This window comes from Athene noctua, chromosome 3 (assembly GCF_965140245.1).
Source record: "Athene noctua chromosome 3, bAthNoc1.hap1.1, whole genome shotgun sequence".
Taxonomy (NCBI): Eukaryota; Metazoa; Chordata; class Aves; order Strigiformes; family Strigidae; genus Athene; species Athene noctua.
In genome coordinates, this window is record NC_134039.1 from 86,721,150 (window position 1) to 86,734,381 (window position 13,232).

The 13,232-nt window shown below is 46.3% G+C and overlaps 1 protein-coding gene across 1 annotated transcript; it reads left to right on the forward strand.

Annotated features, from left to right (window-relative positions):
• Positions 1-1,400: 1,400 nt before the first annotated feature.
• Positions 1,401-13,232, forward strand: NET1 (neuroepithelial cell transforming 1). The gene is made up of 10 exons (XM_074903549.1): positions 1,401-1,537; positions 6,029-6,136; positions 6,916-7,083; positions 7,871-7,933; positions 8,377-8,473; positions 8,596-8,672; positions 9,171-9,428; positions 9,689-9,859; positions 10,753-10,939; positions 11,316-13,232. The coding sequence occupies exons 1-10, from the start codon at positions 1,445-1,447 to the stop codon at positions 11,714-11,716; spliced, it is 1,623 nt and encodes a 540-aa protein (XP_074759650.1). The 5' UTR covers positions 1,401-1,444; the 3' UTR covers positions 11,717-13,232.

A 13,232-nucleotide genomic window follows, 5' to 3' on the forward strand; every position in this document is an offset into this window, starting at 1 on the left:
AGAAGCATTCCTAAATCTTTAGACCGAGTTTAACAAATTTTTGATCTTAGACTGTCAGAGAAATGGGCATGTCTGATGCTCCCCAAATAATGATCAAACTCAGTGGAGGGCTTGCCTGCTCCTCCCCGGAGTCATCATCCCTTTGGTTTTTTGTTGTCTTAAAAATGGATGACTTCACAAATCCCAAAAAGGATTACGCATATCTGAAAGAGTCACAGTCTGTCCTTTCAGTAAGGGTATGGAAATGTGCTGGATCCCAAATTTCTAAGAATCCTGCGGTGGACAATCCTAAACGTCCTGGTCTCGCATGAGCTGAGGTTAAACAGGCGCAGATTTGCTGAGAGCAGCTCTCCACGGGAGAGAAGAAAACAAAGCTAAAAAAAAAAAAAAAAAAAAGCCAAGGAGGGGACAGCAGGACTTTCCTCCTGCCCATTACTCTGAAAAATGTCATTGCAAACCCTCAGCCCCTCCCGCAGTAGCCACATGGGAGCTGGGGACCAGCTCAGCAGGGGACCCCCAAATTTTTCTCCTCCAAGAAGCAGGTTGGGTAGCATAGGTAGGCAGCGACGCAGCTGCTCTCCTATCACCAAATAAATTAAGTTTATTTTTACCAGCACAAGAGACCTTTTATTTTGGAGATTTGTAGGAGTGCCAGGAATAATATGACTTGAACAAACAAACAAAAAATACAAACCCTTTGCATCTACAGCCGGGCCTGCTGGGACAGGATCCCCTGTTAGAAGAGGGGGAGAGGCTGAGCCCAGCCCCTGGCTAACAGAGCCGTGCCAGCACAACCTTTAAAGCTGAGAGCAGACTTAAAAGCACAGGTCTAGACAAGAATTCTTTTATTTTTTTTTTGAGCAAGGAGGGCTGAGGCCGGTAAAAAAAACAATTCTCGGCAGCAGATGATTTATGCTCCAGTGGCAGCAGCAAGAGCCGCCGTCAGGAGGAGCATGTCCCACCGTCACACTTGAGAGACGGCTGTAGGCGGTGGTGGCAGGCCCCAGCACTGCGAGTGCCAGCAAAGAAAAAGAAAAAACCAAACCAAAACAAAACATACATTTGGCTTTGTCTTTTCGGTGCAAATAGCTAAAGCCTGGTGCTTTTCAAACCGCTTTCCATCACAGAGTGTGATGGAACAGCCCGCTCGCCCCTCAGTGGGTGTCTGCATCGTACTACCGCAAAGTAGAACCTCTCAGGAGTCCTATTTTGGGGGAATTTAGGAGGAAATAAGGGCCGGGAAAGGGACCCGGGGGTCCTGGCCCCCTGCCTGTGGGGCAGGGGGCGGGGCTAGGAGCCAGCGGGCGGGGTTTGGCACTGTAGGGGGCGTGGTCTTGCCGGTAGCCCCGCCCCCGCCGGTGAGGTTTGGGCGCGGCGCGGCGGCGGGCGCAGAGCGGGGATGAGCGCGGGCTGAGGCGGCCGCGGCCGGGGGGGGACGGCGACCATGGTGGCTCACGACGAGCTCGGGGGGCTGCTGCCCATCAAAAGGACTATCCGGGTGATCGACGCGCAGAACCAGTCCTTTAGGGAGCAGGAGGTGAGGGGGAGACGGGGAAAAAGGGGCTTTTTTTAAGGGGAAAGCGGTGGGTTTGGGAGCCCCCCCATCACCTTCCCGCCCTCCGCGCCTGAGGGGCGGTGAGGAGCCGGGTCGCTGCCCGCTCAGAGCCGGCCACGAAGGGAGGTGAAGCAGCGATTTAAAAAAAAAAAAAAAAAACCAAAACCACAACACCTTTTTTTTAAAAATATATTTCATAGCCTCCGGAGGAGCCGGACCGGGAAGCCGAAACCGAGCTCGGCGCCTCACCTGACCCCACTCTCCTCCCAGCGCGATTTTCATGTTAAAAATGCCCGTTGCTCTGTGCGCTCTTTCCACTGACAGGATTTTTCCTAATTAGGGCGTTTGTTTGCTGCATAAACGGAAAAAAAAAAAAAAAATCATGGGGGTTGATTGGCGTTTGGAGGCTTGGGGTCTTTTTTGGAAGTATTGTTATTTTTATCGTCTGTTGTTATGTAGATAAGAATAATTGTATTACTAGCAGATGCTCGCATGCCTCCTGCTACGACAGGAGGCAAAAGTTCAGCAGCCAGGTAGGAATCGGCTGCCCTGGGCAGAGTTTTATTGCCGAGATTAGCGGTGAGATGAGGTGGAAAAGAAAAAAAGGAGGCCCCAGACAGCTCTGGGGATTGAGGGCTCCGGCGTGAGTCGCCAGCCTCTTAAAATCCTGGCTTTAAAACAGCCAAACTTGGGCAATCTGATTGTGCAAAAGGGAAACCAGATGTTGGGAGAGAAGTAACAGAAACCAGACCTCTTAAAGGAGAGTAAATCACCTCTAATTCTTAAAACGTGTGTTTTCTGTAGGGTATAACAGCTGGGTATGCGAAGTTAAACCGCGTCTGGGCTTGAGTAATGACTCCTAAGCCAACACTCCCATCGGTGCCAGGTACTGAGGCGCTATCAAGAGCGGCTGGAGTTATCAGCAGAGTGCGAGGCCAGATTTGGGAAAGGCGAGGGTTGTCGTCTCCGTACCGATGTGTCAAGCGGAGCCCGGTTGTTCGGTTTGAGTGCAGGCAACCGTTCTCACAACGGAGCTTGAGATTCGGCAAGCTCCTTGCACGTGAATCTTAAGATAGTCAGGTGGCGATTTCTGGCAGGAATGATTCGAGCTGGTGATTAAAATCCCTTTCTGCTTATTTGGCTTAATAGGAAAAGTTTTGCTGCGCGTGGTTTTCAGATTTGTCACCGTGTTTGTATGCGTTGGTATGGGACTGGCACGTAGGACATTGCTCTCTAGTAAGTGATCCTTGTAAAAAACACTAATTATTACCTAGCATAGGGGGGAAAGGTTATAGGCGTGCATACTGCTAGAGGAAAATGTTCCTTGCTCAAAAGTAGAACCTGGCTTTCGAGCAGCAAGGTGCAATCTTTCACAATGTGAAACGTTAACCTGCAAGTTGAAGAAATTCCACTAGTGTGAAGTCTTGCCTGCCAGCTGGAGATACAGATTTAGCTTTTGTGTGTATGTTTATGATATATTTATATTCACGTTTAATAAAGAGTCTCCTGGAAAAAAAAAAAAATATTCTGAATGGAAGCAGAAGTGCTGTTGGACTCACTAGGGTTTCCATTATCTGTCAGTGCTGTAGCACTTAGAACCAACAGCTTGTTACAGAAACTTTGCAGAGTTTATTCTAATCTGGGCTTCTGTAAGTAAGACCGTGTGGAGACAGGCTAATCATTGTTTGCAAGTACAGAACTAAAAAAAAAGAAATTACTGAGCCAAAGTTATCCACAGTATGAACTGCACTGAGTCTCAGCTTACACAGCATCTGAGTTTGCCTGTAAGTGGAGTACATGACCTCAAACTGAAATGCAGATCTCAGAGAAGGTGAGGTTTTGAAGGAGAGGGATTTTTTTTTTTTTTTTTTTTTTTCTTCTCCCCGCTCCCTGCCTTGGATCAAATGATATTGCTGGAAGGAGAAGAAGAAACAGATGCGCTTTTTTTGGCAGTCAAGCCATTCATGTCTGAGAACACTCACAGGACAGAAAGTGGGATTTGTTTCTCTTTGAGAGGGGAAATAGTCTTTCACTAAGCTGAATTTATAGTGTACAGAAGTTTTTCTGTTGGCTGAACACCCCAGGGGAGCCCATCGCATGTACAGAAAACTCTCTGGTGGTGCCAATCTGCGTGAAATTCCTCCCTCCTCAGAGCAGAGCTGGGTTCCTCGGGAGCCGGGCTCCTCCTTGTTCTACAGAACTCCGCTTTTCACTTCAGCCCTCTCTTTGCATGTCTCAGTATGTATCGGCTGTTCAGTAAAGGGGCGATTTAGAATTCCAGGGAGCCCCTTTGTACCGCCTGTCCCAAACGGAGAGGCAGGAATGCTTCTGCCAGACCCCGTGCGCGTGCATGTGTCGCTCCAGCCTGGCACAGATGTGCTGGGAAGGCATTCACACATGTCCCTCGGCACAGAGAGCGTGTCATTGTGTCTGGAAAAGCTGCGGAGTTGACCCTTTAACAGCGAGCTGCGAAAGACTCTACAAGCGTCCTAAAGTACTGAAGTTCCTTGCTATTAATTTTCAGTGTCATGTTTTTCTTTTCCATGCTATTTATATCACTGGCCTTGGCAGAGCTGTGTGTGGCTTATGTCTGTATTTTCTCCATACATTCCTGCTTCTCTTGGCTTATGTCCCTTTATTCTAGCACACCAATATATAGTTTTCTAGAAGTACGTTACCTATCCTTTTCCTCCACTCAGAAGTGTCTGTAATCAATTAAAGTTTCTCTGTCTTCTTTTGAGCCCAGCCTAACTTTCCAGCCTTCTGCATAGTCCTTTTCCTCAGAGGCTCTGCCTCGAGCGCAGTTGAGGCTCAGTTGGCAAAGGAAAGAAGCGACTGGAGCGCTCCCAGTGCTGTACCAACACCCAGCTGAGGGTTGGGGTCCCGAGGTTGAGAACACTCTCTTAGAGCTTTTCCCCATTTCTGTAATACCCTCGCAGTTCTGAGATTTCCCAAACATTTCAAGCACAGCTTTGAACACACTTTGTGCTGCGCCAAGAGGTCTTTCTGTTCTGCATCACTCATAAATTGTTTCTTTTCATGTTTCCCCCCCCTGCAACTTTGAAGGCTTAATTCAGAGTGAGCTAACCTCCTCTGTTGCTTAACACCGCGTGTAGGCAGACAGAGGGCCACTCCTCGGGTCATGTTGCTGAAATCCGATCTTACATACGTAGCTTTTATGCTTCCTCAGTCTCATGACTGGAATCCAGCTCTGTGTGTTCCTATTCCCCTTTTTTGTTTTCAGCATTTGTCGCTTCTGTTGCTCTACAGAAGCAAAGGGTTTAGGTGCTGTATCTTATGATCTCAGACTGGAAACAGAGGCAGCAGAGAGCTTGTCCTAAGCAGTCTTCGCCTTTTAGCCTTTTGAAAATTAAGAGGAGGGACTCAACTGTAATTAACAAAAAATGCCTAATAAAATTTTGGTGAAATTTTTACTGAGATGAACTCAAAAAAAGAGGCTGCTCCTATCAACTCCCTGAACTTCATACTAAGAAACTTCCTTGTGATGATGAGTCACCTTCAACCATCTGCCAGACATTTAAGAGCAACAGGGCACCTCATCTAGCCTTTCTCCTAGCCTTAAACTTGGAGTCCGTCTCTTCCTGGCGTCCTGTTGTGCACATCTTTCCTGTACGGTGCTTACAACACAATATTTTTGATGTAAAATATGTAGGGTTGCCAGCATGGTTTTAAAAACCGATCTGAGCTTAAGCAGCAGGAGGTTTCTGTGGGGCGTTTCCTCTTTCTTGGCACTATTTCGATCAGGACAGAACTGAAAATGCTCTGGGCTCCCGGCAGGGATTAGTGGTGTGGAAAAGCAGAAGCTCTATCTTTCAAATCTAAACAACGCATAAGAAAAATTATGATGATATGGGGGGGGGGGGGGGGGGAGCAGAATGGGGAGGAAGCTTTGTAAACTGGAGGTTTTAAATTGTATCCACTTCGTGTGTGTGCGTGTCCCTCGCAGGAATGTTCAGCATGTGGTCGTTTGCTATTTGTTAGAATAGCTGCTGAAGCTGTCCTGGGCTCCAACCGCTACTTTTCTCTCCAAAATAAAATTAAAATGGAAAAACACATTCTTTCTACAAAGGCAAACATGATAAAATGGAGAAGCGGATCATCGCTCCATCTTTAGATGACAGTCACTTGCCTTGCAGAGGAGAATCGTTCAGTCTATTTATGTTCAGACCATAACGGTCCCTGTTTGAGCCCTATTTTGAATTCTGACTGATGTGTGTGTTATCTTGCCTCTTTTACTCTGGGCAGTCTCTGCAGTTTAATTGCAGCCTTAAAGTTCAGACAAATATTTACAGCTTCTGCTTTCCATTTAAGATGAATGGCTACTTCAAAACACTCTCTTTTCTGCGTTTCCCACTCCTTAAGTGGGTTTGTGCTTTTTAAACCTGCCTGGGCAGCTTGAGAAATGAAGTGGGAGTCACAGCCAGTACAATTTGTTCTCTGCTTTATTTACAGGAGCCAAGCAATAAGCGGGTTCGGCCTTTAACACGGGTCACATCCCTGGCGAACTTGATCTCTCCTGTAAGAAATGGTGCAGTTCGGCGCTTTGGGCAGACGATACAGGTAAAAAGCAGAGCCTCTAGTCCTGGAAATCTAGAGCTATTGAGAAGGTACTGGCTGTATGGGGACATTTCAAGGCATCTCTTGGAAATCTACTGGGTAATTCATGCAAGGACAGAAAGCTTGCTTGGGGATGAAGAGTTCAGGAGTTCAGAGGTAGCTTGCTAGATAACCAGGTTATTGAGGGTTTAAGCAGTAAAAAAAATGGACTGATTCAGATAGGGAGAATTAGTTGATAAACTGTACCAGTACTTGAGATACATGCATTGGAACACGTGCTTAAACGTGAACTGACCCTGCTGTTCAGCCTTCAGTAACATTAGAGAAGTGTTGTCTGAGGATCTCTCTACCTCACGCGTGCAGATAAGAGCACTTCTATGTCTGGGGTTTAGTAAGATTGCAAATCACGAGAGCAAAGTTCAAGTGGCTCCTGATTAGCCTCATTATAGGTAGAATTATGATCCTAGTTTATTTACTTCCTCATACCTTGGAAATAGACCCAAGCTTTACCTGCCCATCCTCCTCCCGAGCGCTGCTGCTGGATCAGTGCAGGGAGAGAGAGGCACATGGAAAAGCTTGCCGGTCTCTGGGCTCTCAGCAGCTTGATTAAAGTGTTCCTTTATCTGAGGAAAAGTGTCTGGGTGTGTTTTCCTGTGCTGTACAACAGAGGAGGATGAAGGATTGGGAGTGGTATGGGTAATACTATAATACTTCTGTACTTCTCAAATGGACTCAACATATTTTTTTAATTTTTTTTTTCTTTTTTTTTTCAATCCCTATAGTCATTTGCCCTTCGCAGTGACAGCAAGTCTCCTGGCTGTGCCCAGAAGTCATGTAGCAGATCCGCTGCTCCTACTCCTCCTAAAAGAAGAAACAGTGTACTTTGGTCTGAGATGTTAGATGTCAACATGAAAGAGTCCCTGAGCACCAAAGAAATTAAGCGCCAGGAGGTAGGCTTCTGTTAAACAGCAGCACTGAGGAAGGCAGCCGAAACCTTGGCTTGGCCGTTTCCTTGGCAGGGAAGGGGGTCGTGAGCATCTATGGGTGATTTTATCTTCCTGTGCACCTTCATTTCTAAACTGCTAGATTTATTTCTGCCTTAGGCCTGGGAAAAGGTAGGCTTCTCTCTCTTGAGTCACTAGGGAGTTCATCTCCCCAGTTTGACCCTTCAGAGATGCCAAACTCTTTCCATGGGGGTGCTCAGCATTTCTGAAATTCAAGACCCAGCCACGGTGGTTGCTTTGCAGCAAACCCAAAGTCGGGTTCCTTGTAAAGCCAGCTGTCTTTCTCTTAAAGCTCTTGACAATTGGTTGAAAGCCAAATAGCAAGGCCTTGGCTTGCCTTTTTCCTGTAGTTCTTAGACAAATCTTCTAGTGACAACACAGAAGCTGACTAAAGACGCCTGGGATTTGACCTCTGTGGTTTTCTGGGTTTTGGGTTTTTTTTTCGTGCTTGCCTGTGTAAAAGCAGTGATTTAAAAGGCGCTAATATTTAATTTGGCTTGTGCGTGAGCGTCAGAGCTTTCACACAGTTGTAAGTAATGTTGCTTTCTTGGAGCTGGGAAAGCCAGCAGATTTACTTGAGGGTGTCATGCCCAGGTGGCATACAGTGATTCAGATGGCAAAACTGCCTATTCAGGCTGCCCAGACAGGATGTGCATTATGTGAGCTGAAAGGCTCTTTCAGAGGAAGACTGGGATTAAAAATGACTCTCAGTGCTTTATCCCCCTCCTCACAGGCCATATACGAAATGTCCAGGGGTGAGCAAGACCTAATTGAAGACCTGAAGCTTGCCAGAAAGGTGAGTGTTTTTTTTTCTTGCAGTCAGTAATCATATTGCAGCTAATAATGACGTTTCTTCGCACCTGCAAACATTACATAACGGCTTTATCAGGCCCAGAATCCACAGTTTGAAAGCTGGCTTGGAAAGTTGACATGAGCAGTCCTACAGTACTGGTTTGACTGCAGCAAACGCAGCCAAAAAAGGATTGCTCTTTGCAGTCCTGCAGAGCTGGGTGGGGAATCCCTCTCCCAGACAGGAACAGGTCAGACAGGAAAGTCCTTTTCGTTTGAAGGTCTTGATACCTTCATACCAAGATGAATCTTTTGCCCATCAAAGTCAGTGTTACTGTTTCTGTTGGCTTCTGATCTGTTCTGCGCATGATCTATTCCGTCATATTTAAATTGTCAGCTTTTGGGTTTGGGAGATTTGAATATATTTTAATACTTGACATTCTTTGACAGGCCTATCATGATCCCATGCTGAAACTCTCTATCATGTCTGAGGAGGAACTCACCCACATATTTGGGGACTTGGATTCTTATATTCCTCTGCATGAAGGTAAGAGCAGCTGGATCATTTTCACATAGTGTGCTGACTAAGAGTTAATCTCTATGCTTTCGCAAGTTAGAACTGCTTACTGGGCCATTGTTGCAATTTCTATTTTTATATTTCAATTCCAGACTTGTTGGCAAGTTTAGGAGAAGCAACAAAACCAGATGGAACAGTGGAGCAGATTGGGCCCATTCTTGTGAAGTGGGTGAGTACATAACTTGGAGACAGCAGGCTAAAAAAGAGCTTAAAGAACACTTAAAGCTAGAAGCCGAAAAGCTGTGGGCTTTTGTGGCCTTGAGCGAAAGATTGAAACGGAAATCCTGACTACACTGAAAACAATGGGACTCTGTCAGCCGTAATGGGCCACGATTTCACCCCGGAGACTTACACTAGTGTGACTGCAATTACGTGCTGATTTATGTTAGAAATGTCTGTATCTTCTGGACTGCTCCTCGCTGATGTGACTTCAATAGTCTTACCGCTGTTAGTCTCAAACATCTGAACTTCAGAGGCATTGCATGCAGGATGCCCTGGTTCTCCTCACAAAAGACTAGCTACATAGACAAGATAGTCTCTTAGCTTTGGGGTTTTTACTGGACAAAGTATCACACTAAGGGATGTAAGACTACCTGAGTTTGACATGTTCGTGTGCTTTGCTTTTCCTACATGGAATTAAACTCCTGACTATTGTTCTGTTCTGCAGTTACCACGACTCCATGCCTACAAAGGTTACTGTAGCAATCAGCTGGCAGCCAAAGCACTTCTGGATCAGAAGAAGCAGGACCGGAGAGTTCAAGATTTCCTCCAGCGCTGCCTTGAGTCTCCTTTCAGCCGCAAACTAGACCTTTGGAGCTTCCTAGACATTCCTCGAAGTCGGCTGGTCAAATACCCACTGCTCCTGAAAGAGATCCTGAGGCACACTCCCAAAGACCACCCCGATATCCAGATTCTGGAAGAAGCCGTAAGTAATCATGATCTCACGATCGTTGTTCTGACACAACCACGTCATTGTGGAGCTCCAGAAAGCTTTCTTAAACCCTCATCAATTCTGTGGCCTGGTTTTCTTGGTGGACAGAAATCTGTGACTGTGACCCTTTGCGAAAGCAAGTGAGAGATGGGTCCGTGTGGATTCCATCACCTGGAGTTCTTAAGTAGCACTTAAAGGGAAGCTCTCAAAGCAGAGTTCACTATTTAATCACTTGTAACTGGTTTGGTTTGTAGATATCTATAATCCAAGGAGTCCTCTCTGACATCAACCTGAAGAAGGGGGAATCGGAGTGCCAGTATTACATTGACAAGCTGGAGTACCTGGATGAGAAGCAAAAGGACCCAAGGATTGAAGGCAGCAAAGCTTTACTGTGCCACGGGGAGCTGAAGAATAAAAACGGACATGTAAGTCCCTCACGTTCGTGCTAATTCATTCTCAAGTTTGAAAACCTCCCCTCAGAGGTCGTTAAAACTTTGTCCATTACAGCAGGACCAGGAGCCCTCCCATCGTTAGGGTTAGTTTAGACAATTAGCTTAACTTAAAAAGCAAAAGAGAAAGCACCTGATGGCAGTCGGCATTGCAGGGTTTAAGGGAAAGTTTCCTGCTGACAGCTTTACAATTGGCCTTCAGAAGCTGAAAAATAATTAGCACAAAATTGCCATAGAAAGGGCTCTCTGTGCCCAAGCTCTCCATCAGAAGGGATTTCCTGCCGGCTGTTTACTTTCAGGTGCTCTGACATTCCCCATTATGAGCTCTGGAGCACAGCGCTTCCAAACAGAAGTGTTCCTGCAAAAGCCTCTCTGGCTTTGAGGTGAACTGCCCGAAGTTTATCTCCCACTGCAGCCGTGCTGAAAGACCCTGCTCTACTCGAGGGTTTTGCTGCCTTTTGTTCTGGCTTGCAGGAGTAACCTCGTTTTAAACATCAAATCTTTTTCTGTTTATTTCTTTTAGTTGGTGGGGGTTCTTTTTTGTTTAATTCTGCCATTATGCTTCTGTACACATGAAGCATTTAGTAATTGTCGAAAAAGATACTGCTTCTAATCATCATATTCTTGGCAGCTACAAATCATAATTCACTTTTGAAGGGTTGTTAAAACAATAAACCTGTTGATATAAGCGTGGTCTGTGCCACCACTGCCAGGGCCCAGCGTTGATGTAACAGGAAACCGTCAGAAAGTTAACGTGGGTGAAACTGCAGAATAATCCCAGAAACTTCAGATAATCCCAGAGGATGTGTGATTGCTTCGAATACAAAGTACAACGTTTCGCTCATATTCAGATCTGTTTTCCCTTTCAGAAACTCTACGTCTTCCTCTTCCAAGACATCCTGGTTCTGACCCGGCCGGTCACTCGCAATGAGCGTCAGGCCTACCAAGTGTACAGGCAGCCCATCCCTGTCCAGGAGCTGCTCCTGGAAGACCTGCAGGATGGTGATGTGAAAATGGGAGGATCCTTCCGAGGAGCTTTTGGCAATTCCGATAAAGGTACGAACCGAACCAGTTCATCTGCCTGGGAATCTGCTGGTGAGGAGAGATTACACCCGCCCGTAAATCCCCGCGGATAGAGGTTAACGTGTTAACGTCCACCTTTAGACTCTCACTACTGGGCTTTGTGGGTTTAGATTCGGTGGCTGTGAACTTATTTATGGTGTTTTACAGTTGGTGCTCAGATTAGAAAACATCTGTTTCGACGTATCTCTGCTGGGTTGTGGGGTTTGGGTTGGGTTGGTTATTTTTTTGGCAGGGTTTTGAAAGCTTTTCCTGAAGCAGAGCAGGGCAGTCCAAATCACTTGTCTAGTGATGGAATCTCTCTAAATATTGAGCTAGGAACTGATCTGCTTTTTCCTATGTTTATCTTCAGCTAAAAATATCTTCCGAGTTCGTTTCCAAGATCCCTCCCCGGGCCAGTCCCACACGCTGCAGGCCAACGATGTCTTCCACAAGCAGCAGTGGGTTAATTGCATCCGAACGGCCATCGCTCCCTTCCAGCCGGCTGCTGCCGCCGCGGAGCTGAAGGAGCTGCCGGAGCTGAGCGAAGAGTCGGAGGAGAACAACCCCTCCGCGCCCAACATCAGAGCCCAGAAGAGGCAATCTGCCATGTCTGGCATCACCGAGATGGAGCTCGATGAAAGCACCTCCGAGTGCGGCTCTGTCCTGGACTCAGAGGAAGCCAAGGGCCTGAAAACCCACAGAACATCATCCGGGTACAGGAAAACGAGGGAGAAGCAGCTAAGTGGGAAGCGGAAAGAAACACTAGTGTAAAGAGGAGCCCAGCAACACCCTGGTAGAAGACTGTTTATTTATAAATAACGTGTACATTTTTCTTGTAATGTGAGCATGGTTGGAGTCACTCTACTGAACAGAATATTTGGTTTTTTTATGTTGTAATGGCAGCTACTGGTATACAGTTAACACTGTTGAACTGGAGTCTGTTTAGATAAACCTGGCTGCTTTAAACCTGGTTTTAATGCTGTGAGTGATTTAGAAGCCCTCACGCTTTTGACTGCTCACGGCCGATTTCAAGAGCAAATTTTGGGTTCGGAAAGATTTCCACGTGCGGTTTTTGAGGCTGGAAAACAAGAAACTTAAAGCAGAAGTTGGGGGGCCGTCACTGTGAGCCTGGCAGCACCCCGCTTTGCATGGGGGGGTCAGATCAACGCTGCAAGGGGCCTTTTAAAGTGGACTCGAAACCTGAATTCACGTTTTCTTCTTATCTTGTACAGCACGTTTGCAGTGTGTGGTTTTCATAATCCATGCAACTTTTCATGTTAAAAAAGGGAAAAAAAAAAAAACAACAAACAAACAAAAACCAAAAACAAAACCAAAAAAAACAGACCCCAGGTTCAACAGGTTCTCAATTTACCTACTGGAATATTTCATCTTAGTGTGTTCTTTGTACATTCCTCATTTTCACTCTTGTAATCTGCCAGATATTTAATTTTTTTATTAGTTGTTTTGTTCCAAGTTTGTTTGGGGTTCTCTTTGTTTTTCTTCTTTTTTTTTTTTTTTTTTTTTACTTTTGTATTTTGTCCTTGTTCAGACTTGGCATTTCCTTTCGAGGAATTTTTGAGGAATTTTCTTTTTTTCCTCGCTCCGAGGTGTGCACGGACAGTTTCTCATGTCCCTTAGCCACATCAACGGCTTGTGTGCGCTTCGGACTCCTGAAAGAGAACTGCATTGCAGCGGGGTTTAGGAAGGTTTTAGGCACGTTGTAAAAAGGGTTTTGGGGAGGGAAGAAGAGCAGCAGCTAGAGGGGAATAGCAGGGAGCGAAGGTAGATTTTTCTTGTTCGTGTTGCCTTTTGGAAATGAAACGCCTTCCGTGGGGAGGCGGGACTGGAGGCGACCAAGGGTTTATTGCATGTTGTAGAGAGTTAGAGCAAAGGACACGTTTGCAGCTGAAGAGGTGTAAGGACAGAGGAGAATAGTGGTTGTATATACTCCTGACGGCAACGCTGCCATGTTCTAGCAGTCCAAAGATTCGGCTGAGAGACACTGGCGCTGTAACTGCACTGCAAAGTGGTGACGGCCTTGAGTGTGGCCAACAGGTTGTTCCTGTCCAGGGGAAGGACGAGGACCGTGAGCCCGGCCTTGAGCGTTACCTGAGATCTCCGCTCGAGGAGCCACGACTCCCCTGCAAAAGGTCGTTGCCTGGCGCGAGTGTGGCCGGTAACGTTGGGAAGGGAAAGAGGGTGTACATAGACACAAGCGGATGGTTCTCTGTAAATGTGTTGTATAGTTTTCAGTGCCAAGTACAATTAAATTCCTGACAGCCTCTTG